The sequence below is a fragment of the Dendrobates tinctorius genome, unplaced genomic scaffold, assembly GCF_039654945.1.
Source record: "Dendrobates tinctorius isolate UK_male_01 unplaced genomic scaffold, ASM3965494v1 ptg000184l, whole genome shotgun sequence".
In the NCBI taxonomy this organism is placed as follows: Eukaryota; Metazoa; Chordata; class Amphibia; order Anura; family Dendrobatidae; genus Dendrobates; species Dendrobates tinctorius.
Window position 1 is genome coordinate 13,614,065 of NW_027361851.1, and position 17,290 is coordinate 13,631,354.

A 17,290-nucleotide genomic window follows, 5' to 3' on the forward strand; every position below is an offset into this window, starting at 1 on the left:
AGAGATGTTAAGTAGCTTAATTAAAATGTACGGATTCCTCTTCATGCCCAGGTGACTGAAGATGTGTGTTCTCCACAGAGAGAGAGAGACAGGAAAAGCCTTACTAGATTTTAAGTGGATCAAAAGAAGATCTGACACCCTTTGGAAATGGCTATGGTCACTGCAGTTACAGTAAACCAGCAGACAGTTTGTCTGTGGGAGAAAATGTAGAGTGTTTCTATACATCCGATATTAATGAGACATACATTTTCAGCACTGGGATAACTGGGCAAAAATACACACGGTTTCTCATAATTATAACCCCCACCAAAAGACCCCCAAATCCATTGGAGCCATATAACAGCCAGCAGCTATGACATGTTCAGTATCTAAGCGTAGATAAAATCCCAGCACAAAAGATGACATCAGTCTCAAACTTCTGTGATCACACTATGAGGAGTTATTGCATTAATTGGGATTTCCTAAAATCATGACATATTGAGACCAGCCCACAATTGGGCCCATGTGAGGTCATCACAGGGGGTTGTGTGGGTGAGACTCGGGGTCGGATAAAAGATCAATCCCAATTAGTTTGTGCAGAGAGCTACATATCCTGTATGCATGGACTCCATTTATTGATGGCCAAATCAAAGCCGTCAGGTAAGCAGAATCGTCTCTGCGATCGGTGTAGTAAGTTTTCCTGTTAATCATTTTATTTTCTGTAACTGTTATCCCCCTTGTAAAATCATTTTGTATATTTTTCGTAAACACTGTCTCCGTTTGGATCAAATATAAAATTTTATAGTTCTGTTCTGCAAACTATTCCTTGAAGGCATAAGCTACCTTATGGTGTCTAATCGACCGAAACAGTTTGGTGGCGGCGAGTAGTCTGGAGTTATTGGAGAGTTGGCGGTGACATACACTTGTATACACTTATTCCTTGTGTTGGAATCTGGAGACGTATGTGCCATACGCTCACCGTTAATTTTTTGATAGCCAGCCTAGTGGTGCAAACAGGCTTCAGCCTTCTGTTGATCGTCAGCCAGTCGTGTAATTGTCCGGACAATAGGGGGCAGCAGAGAGCCGTTCGCTCCAAAAGGGGGCTTTACACATAGCGATAGCAGTGACGCAGCAGCGATATTGCTAGCGATATCGCTGTGTGTGATACTTACCTCCGACTGGCTCCCCCGTTGACGATCGCGCGAGATCGTCCACTTCTCGTCGGCTGCTTCCTGCTGGCGCCGACGAGTGACGTGTGGACGCAGACGGGAGGTCGTCATTATTGCCGGGTCCGAAAGGTAAGTAACGACCGCTACTGTGTCGCTACGTTGCTGTGAGATCTGCCTGTTTGGCAGCTCACTAGCGGCCATTTAGCGATGCACCAGCGATCCTGATGGGTCATTTCGTGGTCTGGATCGCTGGTGCATTGCTAAATGTAAAGGGGGCTAAAGATCACCGCGGGTGGTACTCATGACCCCTTCCCAGCCTGTGATATCAGGAATTCGTGGGATTATAAAAGTCCTGACACTATAATATCCCTGACAATAACAGAGTGGAGGTGATTCTACACCAACATAACTAGAAAGCATCCAGTGGACTCCATTGTAAGGGCCAATATTCATGATGATCAGGGACCATTGCAGTGACTGTCACTGCTGTATACATTGTAATACAGTGGTGCCAAAGTCACTGTAGCATTCCCATGATCTAGGCTCTGCAATATTCTATCAAACATCTCCATATTATTTGGCATACAGTTACGTTCCGCCCCATGTTATGGAAAGAGTATTATCAGTACAATATGCTAACATGCTGTTTTTTTTTTTGTTTTTTTTTGCCTCCGTTACGGAGATATTAGTAAACGTTTGGCATCTAATGAGTTGATTCAAACTGGGTGTTAGATCTTTTTCACTCGGGCTTGTACTTCTGCCTTTGTGACATTGAGCAATCATAAGTAAGCAGCAGCATTGAAGGGCAGCAGGACCTGTGATGTCATTAGTGTCACATGACCGGAGTCCACAGGTTCTGCCAGCAAGAGTGTGCAGCCTAAATAAGCACTAAAGATAAATTACACAGAGAAAACTGACTATCATAACTAACAAAGTGATACATTGCTGGATTTGGGGCATTTGTCCCTACTTCAAGCTGCTGTCAGATTACATGACAAAAACCTGCTGATGTATTCCCTTTTAAAGTGATTGTTGTGTTTTTGCTGATGGCGTTGTTAAGGGGCAACTTGTGAATTCTTTATTAATGGGTAGTTCATCTGGGCATTTTACCATATTTTTGCCTGTGCCTCTGTCTCCTCCCTCCAGCTCCTACCTCCCTTTTAGGTAATTCTATAGGCAGCATCTGTAATCTGACTTCTCAGTGTGCTTATAACCTGTCTACTCTGAATTCAAGTTGAGTAAGTGGAGAATAGGAGTCTGGTAAGTCTGAAAAGGGACATTTTTCTCAAACTCATTTGTGTTAATCTTCTCTTGTACTAGTTACAAAAAATAAAGGTTTAGAGTAAATTTTATTACTGTTATATTGACTAATTATGAAATGTAAAATTGCTTACCACAATGTATGTATTTTTTTTTCTTTCCTGACAAACCAAGAACGGGACAAAGAGAATCGCCATCGGAAGCGTAGTCATAGCCGTTCTAGAAGTCGAGACCGAAAACGACGCAGTCGTAGCAGGGATAGACGAGCTAGAGAACAGCGCAGTGGGTCAAGAGACAGACGAAGACGCAGGTTGTTCTATATTTTAAGAATGCAAATATTAATCATGCTTTTAGTTATTAGTCATGCCTTTTTATCCACATTGAAACTTAAAGCCAACCTGTCATCAGGATTTTTCTAAGTAAACTGCAGGCATTGTCAGATATGGCACCATTACACTGATTAAGGCTAGTTTCACACTAGCTTATTTTCCACGCAGCGCTCGGCGCTGCTAAGCCCCGCCCCCTGCCGGCTCCCTGCCCGCCCCATCCGGTCATCGCCGCCTACTATCGCACATGGCTGTATGCGATCTGCGCGCCCTATCTTTAGCATAGGGTGCGCAGACCGTGCGCTAGTAGGATTTTAGCGTGCGCTGCGCACTTTTAGGTGCGCTGAGCACGCCAAAATGCAGCACGGTGCGTTCGGCGCACCTTCAAAAGTTACATCCGTTACATCCAAGCAGAAATTGGATCTGAACAGGTGCTTACTAGGAGTAGCCATCTCATATACAACAAAATAAATAAAGTAGCACTTTAGCGCTATAGCGCATAAATTGGCCAATTCATGTGTACCTGGCAGCCATAAGGTGATTCTCGTTGCCAGGACCTAATGCCAATCCTCTTAGACTGAAGTCTACATCTCTGTGGGAACCTTATGTGAATCCACTCTTAGACTAAAGTCTATATCTCTGTGGAGCGGTAGGATCTTGCTGCAATTAAAAACCGCCTGAGGCTAAGGGGCAGACTGCTCAGTCAGAAGGCCAATGCATACAAATATCAAAAGACTGACCGTCACATCCAAACAGACATTATGAATGGCCAATTTATGCGCTAAGCATTCTCAATTTTTCATATTTCTAGTACAGTAATGTAATTCAATTTTCATATTTCATGTTGGTATGCTATAGCGCTACAGAGTGCTGCTTTATTTGAGGGATCAGTGACACACATTGCAACCTTGTACACCTTCAGAATCCTGGAAGGAGAAAGGAAAAATGTAGTGACGAAGAAATGGAGAGTGGTGGTCATGGGGGATTCCCTGTTGAGAGGAACAGAGGTCGCGATCTGCAGACCGGATGTAACCTCAAGAGAAATGTACGGTTTTCCATGTGCAAAAATTAAAGATATGTCTGACAGGATATCAGGACTCTTCAGATCTACAGATGACTACCCATTCCTGCTAATACATGTGGAGACAAATGACACCGCAAGAAACGACCTGGAAACCATCTGCAGTGACTTTGAAAACTTAGGTAAGAAAGTGAAAGAACTGGGAGCGCAGGTGGTCTTCTCTTCCATCCTCCCAGTGGATGGCCAGGGAACAAGGAGGTGGAATAAGATTCTGCAGGTGATCAACTGGCTACATCGATGGTGGCGTCAGCAAGGATTTGGATTTCTGGATCACTGAGTGAATTACCTATACGATGGACTACTTGCTAGAGATGGGGTGCACCTTACGATGATTGGAAAACATGTATTTGGAAGTCGTCTTGCTACACTCATCAGGAGAGCTTTAAACTAGAACAATGTGGGAAGGGAAGCAAAAGGCCAGAAAAAGCCATACACCTGACAAATGCTATTGAGAAATCTGCTATTAGAAGTGGAAAGGAAGAACAAAGACAAAAGTAAATAAAAATATTGGAAAAAGAGAAACTAATCACAAACTAAGATAAATGAGGAGGAGGTGTCGCATTGTATGTTAGAAACGCGTATATCTGCACAGAGATTGAAGCTTCAGAGACTGGGAGTTCTGTGGAAACTGTTTGGGTAAGAATACAAGGACAGAACAATGGAAAGGACACCATTGTAGGCATTTACTACAGGCCGCCTGTGCAAGCTGAAGATATGGATGAACTCTTTATGCATCAAATGGCCAAGTTCTCCAAAAAATGACAGTTGTCATGGGAGATTTCAACTATCCTGACATTTGTTGGGAATCTCGCAGGCAAAACTAACATGTCAAGGAAATTTTTATCCTCTCTTGCTGACAAATTTATCTTCCAAAAGGTAGGGGAGAAAACAAGGGGAACTGCTACCTTGGATCTAATCCTTATAAACAGGGAGGAAATGGTTGAGGAGGTAAAAGTGGCTGGGACCCTAGGAGGTAGCGACCATGCTATTTTAGATAACTAGAGGAGGAAGACCTGTGAAGACTCAGACGTCAAGGTTAGATTTCAGAAAGGCAGATTTTAAGGGATTCAGAAAGAGACTTGGAGGGATCCAATGGCTGGATATCCTTAAGGACAAAAATGTCCAGGAAGGATGGGAAATCTTGAAAAAAAATTCTCAAAGCACAATTGTTAACAATTCCGAAAAGAGGGAGGAATAGGAAGCATTTAAGGAAACCAGAATGGATGAACACAGAACTTAAGCACATGCTAAAAAGGAAGAAAGATGTTTATAAAATGGAAAGATGGAGGCATATCTAAAGAAGAATATAATGCTGTCTGCAGAACTTGCAGGGCACAAATCAGATTATCTAAAGCTGACAATGAATTGAGACTTGCAAGAGACGTCAAAAGCAATAATAAAGGATTTGGGGATATGTCAAAAGTCAAAGATGCTATAGGACTTTTACAGGATGAAAATTATGACATGGTAAGACAGGATGTTGAGAAGGCCGAACTTTTAAATTCCTATTTTGCATCTGTTTTCTCTCAGAAAAGAAATGTAACATCAACTTTCTTCACTGTCCTATTAAGGGAATAGAAGAATCCAGTATATCTATAAACAGAAAGATAGTGAGGAAAGACTTAGCTAACCTAAATGAATTCAAGTCTCCAGGTCCAGATGAATTACACCCCAGAGTACTTAAGGAGATAGCAGAAGAAATTTTTGAACCCCTCTCCATAATCTTTGAAAATTCTTGGAGAACAGGAGAAGTGCCAGAAGACTGGAGAAGAGCAAATGTTGTTCCTATCTTCAAAAAGGGGAAGAAGGTGGACCCATGCAACTATAGGCCGGTGAGTCTGACTTCTATACCAGGAAAGATCTTTGAACAAATTATTAAACAACATGTATGTAAGTACCTAGATAGAGTCATTAAACAGAGTCAGCATGGGTTTGTAGCTAATAAGTCAGACTAACTTAATTTCCTTCTATGACAGAATCACTGATTGGGTGGATCATAGAAATGCTGTAGATATAGTATATCTTGACTTCAACAAAGCGTTTGACAAAGTATCTCACACAATCCTTATTGAAAAAATGGCTAAGTATGGAATGGACAAGGTAACTGTTAGGTGGATTCATAACTGGCTTAGTGATCGGAACCGAAGAGTGGTCATAAATGGCTGCACATCCAGTTGGAAGAATTTCTCAAGTGGGGTACCACAGGGCTCTGTCCTGGGCCCTGTATTGTTCAACATCTTTTATCAACGATTGATAGATGAAGGAATTGAGGGTAAACTGAATACATTTGCTGATGACACAAATCTTGAATGGATAGCTAATACTAGAGAAGAGAGAGAGAGGATTCAAAAAGATATAAATAAACTGGAGCAGTGGGCAGCAACTAACAGAATGGTTTTTAAAAGGGAAAAATGCAAAGTACTACATCTGGGCAATAAAAATTAAAAAAAAGCATATACAGAATGGGAGGAATAGGGCTAAGCAACAACACATGTGAAAGACTTGGGTATATTAATACATCACAGACTGAGTCAACAGTGTGATGCAGCAACAAAAAAGGCAAATGCAATTCTAGGATGTATTAACAGAAGCATACAGTCTAGATCACGTGAAGTCATTATTGCCCTCTACTCTTCTCTGGTCAAACCTCATCTGGAATCCTGTGTCCAGTTTTGGGCGCCACATTTTAAAAAAGACATCAACAAACTGGAGCAAGTTCAGAAAAGAGCGACCAGAATGGTGACCGGTCTGCAAACCCTTTCTTATGAGGAAAGGTTGCAGAATTTGGGAATGTTTAGCTTGCAGAAGAGAAGACTGAGAGGAGACTTAATAGCCGTCTACAAATATCTCAAGGGCTGTCACATTGTAGAAGGATCATCTTTATTCTCATTTGCACAAGGAAAGACTAGAAGCAATGGGATGAAACAGAATGGGAAGAGACAGATTAGATATTAGAAAAAACTTTTTGACAGTTAGAGTGGTCAATGAGTGGAACAGGCTGCTATGAGAGGTGGTGAGTTCTCCTTCAATAGAAGTCTTCAAACAGAGGCTGGACAAACATCTGTCTGGAATGATTTAGCGAATCCTGCTTTGAGCAGGGGGTTGGACCAGATGGCCCAGGAGGTCCCTTCCAACTCTACCATTCTATGACCTGTCAGCAGTCTGCATTATGAATATCTAATGAGAGCACCACATACACCAGCCGTGCCTTAGGGCACGAGAATCTCATTAACCACAAACTGAAAATAAAGATTAAAGAACGACCACAAGACGGATTTCATCAACCAAGGTATCATTGTAATCAGTATAACAGCGCTGACCTGACACTGTGTAGGGTACTATGCATAGTCCTGCTGACAGGTTCCCTTTAATCATTGGAATGGCACCAACTTGACAATGCCTGTAGTTTATTGAACAAATCCTGATGATTGTTAACTTTAAGCAGGATACATGTTTGCTTATACTTCTGAATGAAATCGTTATCTGCAAATTTACAAGTTAATTATAAGACTCACTCTAAATTTTGGGTAGGAAAGTACTAAAGCATTTTTTTTTAAGGCTGGGATCACACACAGCGAGATACGGCCGAGTCTCGCAGGTTAAAACCAAGCTCTGGCGCCGGCACTCCAGAGCGAAGCGTGCGGCTGCATAGAAATAAATGGAGCCGCACGATCTGCTCCCGTGTGTTGACAGCAGTGCCGGGTATTACCATGCGAGACTCGACCGTACTCCTCGCAAGTGTGATCCCGGCCTAACTATAAAATACACCACCATTTTATTAAACACTTTAAAGTAACTTAGCGGTGGAGCAATTTTGCAGGAGTCAAGGTCCAGGAGTCTGGCGGGAGTGGGGTGATGTTTTGGGCTCCGGGCTGGGAGGAGGGTGCTTCTAGGTGGTGTGAGGCTGTGGGCCCTTGGCGGTGTTAAGATGTTGGTGCTGGCCTGACCAGATCTCACCCAAGACCTCAATTTGCGCATGTGCCTTCTCTGGCAACCATTTTCCTGAAGCCTACGTTGGGGTAATCGGTGTGAAGGACGACTCCGGTCAGCGCCGACATCTTAGGGGTGCTCAAGGCCTGCAGGATCACTCCATTCATGCCACGGCTTCCTGTATCAGCTACCCAGCCTCCTATGACACCGCTGCTGACCTTCCATCCCCTGGATAAGCTGCTGTTGGATTATAGGACGCACCCCCATTTTCCTCCCAAAAGTGCTTATCCGAAAAATACGATACGGTCTTCAACTTGGGGACAAAACTGCCATTCTCAGGTGAGAAGTTACATGCTAAAGTTTTCAAAAATGCAGCAGTTTTCCTATTCAGTCAGGAAAAAAGAGCAATGTGTGTGTGCATGACATTTCTGAAATCACGTACGTTTTAAAGTACCAGGAAAAGCTATCTTAAAACCTGCATAAAAAGCAGCAACCTAATGTGGCATGTTAGGCTGGTTTCACATTAGCATTTTTGTGCGCAGCGCATCCGTGCGCATATGTCATGTGTACCTATGTTTAACATGGCGTACGCGTGGTATTGCGTTTGGATGCATTCGTCTTGAGTTTTCGTGCGCATGCGTTTTTTCAAGGTGCGGGTCTAGACGCGCTGGACGCAACCTGTTGCATTTTTGGGTCCACACAAAGGTGTGGAAAAACCGCATGCATACGCTTGCGCACAGAATGCGTCAAAATAATGCACTAGATTTAACACCTAGAGAACTAATGCACATAAACGCAAACGCAGGATGCGTTTTTGCATGCGTTTCTACTTGCGCACAAAGACGCAAATGTGAAACTAGCCTAACAATGCCTTACTGTTAATACCTGCACAGCCACTCCCAACTGCCTGCGAGGAACTGCTTCTCAAGGACAGGGTGAAGTACTAACTGGCATTCTCGGCATAAGTTGTAGGCGGATTCCTTAGAGCTAACCTGTTACTTGGTTCATACTGCCAAAACAAGAGGCTGAATGTCAGAACCTGTCTGCACAACAACAGTTAGATATATTTTTTGCTCTTGTGTTTCAGAGAAAATATCTAGTTTAAAGAGTGAAACAGGAGCTAGAAAGAGAGATGGGACTAGTCTGGTGAGGCCCCTGCCTACTTCTCCCCACACCAGTCCAGTTGATCTCTTCCATGTGTGTACATAGGGGAGAGACTTGTCAATCACCTTTTGACTATTCAATGGAGCAATAGTGTCTCTAGACTAATCGGCCCACTTAGCATGTTAGTATGCCCCCTGTGGGTGTAATAACATAACTTGCAAGTGCTATACATAACTCGCGCATGGGCGCGGCTTCTTCACCCTCACATCATTGATTCTCTGAAGCCGATTGTACACATCTTGGCTTCAGAGAGGCGCACGCATATACCCGACTTCAGAGGCTAAATGAGGGGAAGAAGCCGCACCCATGCGTGGGGTATCTATAACGCAAGGTGCTTGTATCTCATCTACAGGGTTGTGATTCCCTAAGTGGGCCTTCTAGTCTGGGGACACTAACACCCTGTCGGCCAGTCAAAAGCCTTATTTACATATCCTAAATGGCCATTAGAAATACCTTTTTCTAAAATCTTTTTGTGTGTAATGTAATACAGGGACTGTTGGTGTGTTTGCATATGCATACACAACTGCTGGTGGTACGGGGGACCTGACAGGTTCCGTTTAATACTTTGTAAAACTAAATTGTGTTCTCTCTTAGTCGGTCTCCAAGGCATGAAAAGAAAAAGAAGATTCGTAAATATTGGGATGTTCCACCTCCTGGCTTTGAGCACATCACCCCGATACAGTATAAAGCCATGCAAGGTAATTTCAATTAGAAGTATTAGAAGTTAGTCTGTGTAAATGGTCTTATTTCAAAATCTAAAATATGTTTACAACTATTGCATTTGTACCAGTGATATGTATGCAGTTAACTTTTCAGTGCTTGGAGAACCTGTCATCAGGATTTTATACCTCAAACTAATGACATGTATATGAAGGAGCTTTCATGCTGAGAAAATCCTACCTTCTTTTGGAGAAATGTGTTGCGATATAATGAAATCCATAGTTGAAATTTTATGTTAAAGTTAAACTGTCAGCACAAAATGACTGTTCAACCAAGTACAGGCGCTTGGTGCAATCCTGGCGTGGCCAAACCGGTCAGTGCACCATTTCACGTACTTGTTTTCTTTGCCTACTTCCCCCCCCCACTTATTTAGATTGACAGATCAGGCTTTACAGAGCATGAGAAGGGGAGAGGTGGAGGGAAAACAAGCAGGTGTTTGGCTTCAGCAAGCGTGTAGTATTTGCTGACATTCCATTTAATGAGCTGCAAGTGTGGTAGATGGCCAATGCATGTGCAGAACCTTTCCTTCTTTCCCTATCCCCACAAATTGCCTTCCTCCTGTCTCTGTTTGACAGGTCACTCATGGTGAGTGACTTGTCAGTGTGAGGGTTAAAAGCTGGGAAGCAAAAAAGCTGTACGTGTCCGGCCCACTGCACTGCACTTACAACTCATTGGCGTAAAATTTAACAATGGATGTCTTTAAAACTGCAAAACTGATGTCTGCAAGAAGGGTACATATTAGTGATGAGCGAGGGTGCTCGTTACTCCGAGCAAGCATGCTCGGGTGTTCTTCGAGTATATTGGGCATGTTCGTAAATTGTCTCAGTCCCCGTAGCTGCATGATTTGTGGCTTAGACAGCCTGAATACATGTGGGGATTGCCTGTTTGTTAAAGAATCCCCACATGTATTCAGGCTGTCAAGCAGCCGCAAATCATGCACCTACGGGGACTCAGACATAATTTTCGAGAACCCCCGAGCACTCGCTCATCACTAGTACATATTTAACAGCCGTGACAGCTCATCATTTATAAACACTCCCTTATTTTGGGGTATAAAATCCTTATGACAGGTGCTATTTTAAATAAACACACTTTTTTTTTTTTTTTTATTGTTGAGGACATGATTTTGGGAACCAGTATTTTCTTGTTTGTGAAACATTGCTTGTTTGTGGAGCGTTTGTCAGAATGCACAGCACTCCTGTTCTCAAAATGGCAGTTAATGGAGGTGCATGTGATCAGACCTCACGAGGATAGAAATTCCAGCATCTGCAAAAGGTAAAGATATTAAACCATGTCTTCTAATAGCGACATTAAAAATATCTAAGATCGAAAAACAAAGTAAAATAAAGCTGTGAAGGTGGACACAAGTCTACGTGTTTCAGGCTCACAGGTCCTTAGTCCTGACAATGTGAGTGTCCAGGTCAGAAAGATTAAGTCATGTTTTAATATCTTTACCTTTTGTGGATGCTGGAATTTATTTCCTCCTGCTGTTCCTGCCCAGAAGTCGGTTTGGAGTCTATTCACTGCTTCATTTATAGAGTTAATATTTTTACTGCACTTGGTGAGCCGATCTCCCTTCCCTCTTTCCCCTCACACATGTGATGAGACCTGCCCACCGTCATACTCCATACTGTGTATGAGAGTTCTTCAATTGGAAAAGATTGACATGTCCTTCTCAATCAGTCTTGTTCCTGTTGTAACTGAGAATCAACGCGATCACTTATCGGCAGTTGAACACATCTTATGCTGCTGTCAAAGTAATAAAACGCATGAGTTTGGCTTACGAGTTTCATGGCTCCATAAGCTCAGCTGCCTCGCTGTACTATATGGGTGCTTGGTGGGTGGTTATGACAGCTGGAAATCAAACAGTGGCTTCCATGCCCTATCGTCATGCTACAGCAACCAAAAAATGAAAAGGGTTATAGGGCTGTGGAGTCGTTAAACCAAACACCTCCCACTCAGATTCCTCAATTTCCTTGACTCGACTCTCTCATACATCGCTCTTGCTTAAGTGATAAATTTACTGTAGTAAAGTGGTAACATCAGGCTTTTCATCACCTTTATGATACAACTAGATGGTGGCCCGATTCTAACGCATCGGGTATTCTAGAATATGGCCAATTCACATCCCATAGAATATGCCCCATATGTTGCCCCATAGAATATGCCCCCATATGCTGCTGCTGCTGCTGCAAAAAAAATGCCATACTCTCCTCTCCTGCTCAGGACCTGGCACCTGAGATATTCACCTCTCCCCCGGTCCATCGCTGCTCACTGCTGTCTGCCACGACGTCTGTCAGTGACGTTCAGGCAGCAGAGGGCACGGCGCGCACTAGCCACGTCACCACGCCCTCTGCTGGCTAAACGTCACAGACAGAGGACGCAGCAGACAGCGGTGAGTGAGCAGCGATGGACCCGGGACAGGTGAATATCGCTATACCTACCCCTTCTGGCGTGGTCTCTGCAGCCCCGTTTCTCCATGGTCTCCCTCCCTGCCTTCAGCGGTCACGTGATACCGCTCATTACACTCATGAATATGCGCATATTCATGAGTTTAATGAGCGGTACCACGTGACCGCTGAAGGCAGGAAGGGAGACCATGGAGAAGCGGGGGCTGCAGAAACCGCACCAGGGGAGGTAAGAATGATCTGTGACACCCCCGCTCCCCCTCCCGGGAGATCAGCTGCTAGCGCCGCTGATCTCCCGACGGTAGCGGTGGCGTGCGTCCTTCGAATTCCGGACTGCGCAGTGCCCCTGTCGCTGATTATATAGATAATCAAGCTATTTAGATTGTACATAAAATATATTTATTGAAACACAACTTAAGAACACAAAAACTTATATTTTAAATATGCAATACACTATGCCGTCAGTGGGGGGGGAGTTTTCAACAGAAAACGTACTGCATAGCTATGAATTTTTTTCTGAGTATGGCTTCCACCAGATCCTTCTTTTATAATTATTTGAAGGCTAGAGAACAACCTCTCTACACTAGGGTTGGTGGCAAAGCGGTAACCACACGGGCAACATTTCTCACAATTTCAGGGTATAAAGGAATTCCCTCATGCGCAGTCTTGTTTTTATTATGGCCAGTCTGTTTGCTATGGGAGTTTAATCTTTTTATGCCAGATGCAATTCTTTGCCTGCTCCATGTCATCCAAATATATTTCAAAATTAAACTTGCCTGATGTGTACCTATCTAATCTATATCCTTGTCAATCCTGTTTCTGTATTTACAAATTGGAGATGATAGAATATAAGGGGAAAAACTGTTTTCAGTGTATAGAAGTCATCAGAAAAGCAAACCTTTCTAAACATGAGCTCAGATGAAAAGCAAACTAAAACACAAAGCATACAGAGCGAACATGCACTGGACTATTGATTTATGCACAGTTTACTGAAAGCTTAGATATTCTGTAAGAAGTATTTTCTTTAATCATGTTTTCCTGTTCACGCTAGCAGTTCTGAGATGAGTGCAGGTATTCCTTCCCAGTCCCTTTTCCCCCTGATCTGTAGAGGAGGATCTTCACTACTAAAAGATCATCTTAGATCAGCAATAGAACAGACATTTATAGGACATTTCATAACTTTGCCAAATTATTATTATGAAAAAAAATATTCAGCACATACTACATTTAACTACTTTACCAAATATATTACCAAATATATTGTTTTGGGAGTCCATTTTATTCAGTCTGACTCCACTACTAAGAATCCCCTGCATTGGTATCATGTGATAGAAAATGGCTAAAATATAAATATAGTGTGTGTATGTATGTATTGATAGTCAATTTTTATCTTAACCCCTTTGCCCTAAAGCATATTTTCACCTTCCTGACCAGGCACAATTTTTTAGAATTTTGACCACTGTTACTTTCTGAGGTAATAACTCTGGAACGCTTCAACGGATCCTGGTAATTCTGAGAATGTGAAATATTGTACTTCATAATAGTGGTAAAATTTCTTTGATATGACTTGCATTTATGTGTGAAAAAAACCCCCCAGAAATTTGGCAAAACTTTAGCAATTTTCTAATTTTAATTTTTATGCTCTTAAATCGGTCATATCACACAAAATCTATATGTATGTGTGTGTGTATATTATATCTCTATATATATATGTGTGTGTATGTATGTGTGTGTGTGTGTGTGTGTGTGTATCACCAACCAATCATAAAACATCTTTCATTTTACCAGAGCTGTTCAAAAGAAGCTGAGCTTTGATTGGTTGCTATGAGCAACTGTTTTCCTTGCAACCATTCACTAAGCATCTCTCACTTCACCAGAGCTGGTTAAAAGTAGCTGAGCTGTGATTGGTTGCTATGAGCAAGTTTTTCCACTTGACAACAGCTCAGCAGACACTGACATGGTGGGAGAAATTGGCATCTTCGGGAACATAAGCTCCCAGCCATTGTCTGCCCCACTGAAAGGAGCAGAGAGCACATGACAGAAATGAATCCCCCTTCCCTGCCCATATCCCCATCACACATCCTCCATCCCGTAGACACATCTTCCCTCTTAAAGGGATCCCTGGTATGGAAGTTAGGACCGTTCCACTCAGCTCTGTGGTTCTGACCCTAGGGTCTATTAAAGGGATCATTGGAATGGAAGTTAGGGCAAATCCACCCAGCGCTCTGGTTCTGATCCCAGTCTCTCTTAAAGGGATCCCTGGTATGGAAGTGAGGGCAAATCCACTCTTCGCTTTGGTACTGACCCCAGGCCTCTCTTAAAGGTATCACCGGTATGGAAGTTGGGGTAAATCCCTCAGTGCTCTGATTCTCCCCCCAGGCTTCTGTTAAAGGGATCATTGGTATGGAAGTCGGGGCAAATTCACTCAGCTCTCTGGTTCTGACCCCAGGCCTCTCTTAAAGGGATCCCCGGTATGGAAGTTAGGACCTTTCCACTCAGCGCTCCGGTCCTGACCCCAGGGGTAGTAGTCTGGTGACTCTGGCTGACGGAATGATGTGGGATATTAGTGGTAGTAGTCCGCTAGCTTTGGCTGACGGGATGATATAGGATATTAGGGGGAGTAGTCCGGTTGCTCTGGCTGACGGGATGATGTGGGATATTAGTGGTAGTAGTCCGGTGGCTCTGGCTGATGGGACGATGTGGGATATTAGGCGTAGTAGTCCGGTGGCTCCGGCTGACGGGACGATGTGGGATGTTAGGCGTTGTAGTCCGGCGTCCGTGACGGGATGATATGGGATATTAGTGGTAGTTGTCTGGTGGCTCTGACTGACGAGATGAGGGGTAGTAGTCCGGTGGCTCTGGCTGACGGGACGATGTGGGATATTAGGCGTAGTAGTCCGGTGGCTCTGGCTGACTGGATGATGTGGGATATTATAGTGAATGTGGCTATGCGGAGTGGGCGGGGCTGTACACTCAGCTTTATATATAGATAGAGATAATCATTATAATTTGTTATAACTAACCATAGTTAGTTACTATGCCCGGGCAGCGTGTGTGTGTGTATATATATATAATATATATGTATCAAGTCACGCCCACTCTGCATAGCTCATGAATCCAGGGTCCCACAGGCCGCAACCTGGCCTGTGCTGGAAGAGGGGCTGCGGAGGAGAGGCTCCACCGAGATGGGGTGCTGTTTGGGTGTAGGGTACATTGCCAAAGCCACTGGCTGTGGATGTCATATGACCAGCTTATCTCTGGCCATCCCTGCAGTTGCTGCAGAGGGGGCGGCGAATGAGCAGCTAGCGTGAGGCCGGGGATGGGCCGGCAAGTAGACCGTGTCGAAGGTGAGACACTGAGTGGACCGGGACCAGGCTAGGGAGTCACCCCGGGACCGAAGCCAGGGGTGGGGGGCAGAGGAGGGAGACCATCAGCAGGAACAACCCTGAGGGGGCCAGTGTAACAGGCCAGATTAACACCCTCCCCCCCCCCGCCCAGAGTATACCCGGGGTTAAAGTGGTAACCATAGGACACACCTGATGAATATACTAAAATGTACAAAATAAATAAATATGAAATATAGAATAAAAGAATTGTACACCAAATAATATCTTAAATATTCTAGTATCAAAGAAATATGTTGTATACCAGAGTTAAAATGGCCTAGGCCAGATTATACCCCGGGTATATTATGGCCTAGGCCAAACTATACCCCAGGGTATAAGTTTGCTTAGGCCAGACCCCTCCTGGTCAGAATATGCCCCAGCTGCTGTAGATAGGGGCCCTTGTATGCTGCCTGGGACCCCATTCGCTGTCTCTGCCCCCCGTATGCTGCCTAGGGCCCTGTGCGCTGCTTGGGTCCCCTGTGTGCTGCCTGAGGCCCCAGTCACTGTCTTTGCTCATCCCCCCCTCATGTGCTGCCCCGTTATACCGGGGTATAATCTGGCCTAGGCCACTTTAATCTAGCATGTTACGCCGGAATCAACATCTTCACTCACCACGGTAATGGCTGACCCCATAATATGCCTGAGCTGTAATAAAGGCTGTGAGGGAAAGTGGAGTGTGTGTATGTGTGCATGTGTATGTGTGCATATGTATGTGTGAGAGATTTACATTGTCGCTGTGAGTGTGTGTATTATGTATATGTATATATCTGTTTATATGATATAAAGCTGAGTATATGTAACAGGCATGGTCCAGGGTTGGAGGGGTCACTGCAGGCAGGGGCCAGGATTGGAGGGGACACCACAGGAGCCAAGGTTGGAGGGGTCACCAGTGGCGGTGACCAGGGTTGGAGGGGTCACCACAGGCGGGGGACAGCGTAACGGCAACAAAAAAAATACTATCCATACTGGGGTAATCGATTTACTTAATTTGTGTTGCAAATCTGTAGTGTTGAATATATGTTGTGAAATAATTATATTGCACATAAAAACATTATAATTTGTTATAACTACAGTTAGTTACTATGCCCGGGCAACGCCAGGCTCTTCAGCTAGTAGTTAATAAATTAGCTTTAGTTACTCACCGATAACGGTGTTTCTCGGAACCCATGACAGCACCACGGAGAGAGGGGATCCGCCCTTCAGCGACAGGAACCTACAGATAAAAAGGGCGGTACCTCTCCTCTGCCTTCAGTTGGTTACAGAGCATCAGAGGGTCTCCAGGTTAGTTAAGCAACAGAAATATATACACAACATTATAATATTTCTTATCAAGAAGCACCGTGCCTAAACGGAAACACTCTACTAACAGTAAAATGTGCTCACCACACTCGTGAAGGTGGGGGGGATAAGTGGGTGCTGTCATGGGTTCCGAGAAACACCATTATCGGTGAGTAACTAAGTTGTTCTCTCTCACCCATGACGGCACCACGGAGAGAATTCGAGATTGGTAGCTTAGGGAGGGACCACCGCCTGAAGGACCTTTCTCCCGAAGGTCAGGTCAGACGTAGAGGCTAGATCTAATCGATAGTGTCTAAAAAAGGTGGAAAGTGATGACCAGGTGGCCGCCTTACAGATTTGTTCTATCGATACCTCTGATCTTTCAGCCCATGAGGTCGCCATCGCCCTTGTGGAATGGGCTCTCACGCAGGTACCGCCGTACTGCGGGTCACCCGTCAGGGACAGGAACCCATCTGAAGGCGGAGGAGAGGTACCGCCTTTTTATCTGTAGATTCATGTCCCTGAAGGGCGGATCCCCTCTCTCCGTGGTGCCGTCATGGGTGAGAGAGGAAAACATTTTCCACATGTC

General features: G+C 44.2%; 1 protein-coding gene across 1 annotated transcript in view; it reads left to right on the forward strand.

The window, feature by feature from the left end:
* The window catches only part of U2AF2 (U2 small nuclear RNA auxiliary factor 2), a 129,060-nt gene that overhangs the window by 24,585 nt on the left and 87,185 nt on the right, over window positions 1–17,290 (forward strand). Inside the window, exons 2-3 of the mRNA XM_073552114.1 lie at window positions 2,583–2,718; window positions 9,504–9,607. Coding sequence (XP_073408215.1) covers window positions 2,583–2,718; window positions 9,504–9,607 — 240 coding nt within the window. The remainder of the gene's footprint in view (window positions 1–2,582; window positions 2,719–9,503; window positions 9,608–17,290) is intronic.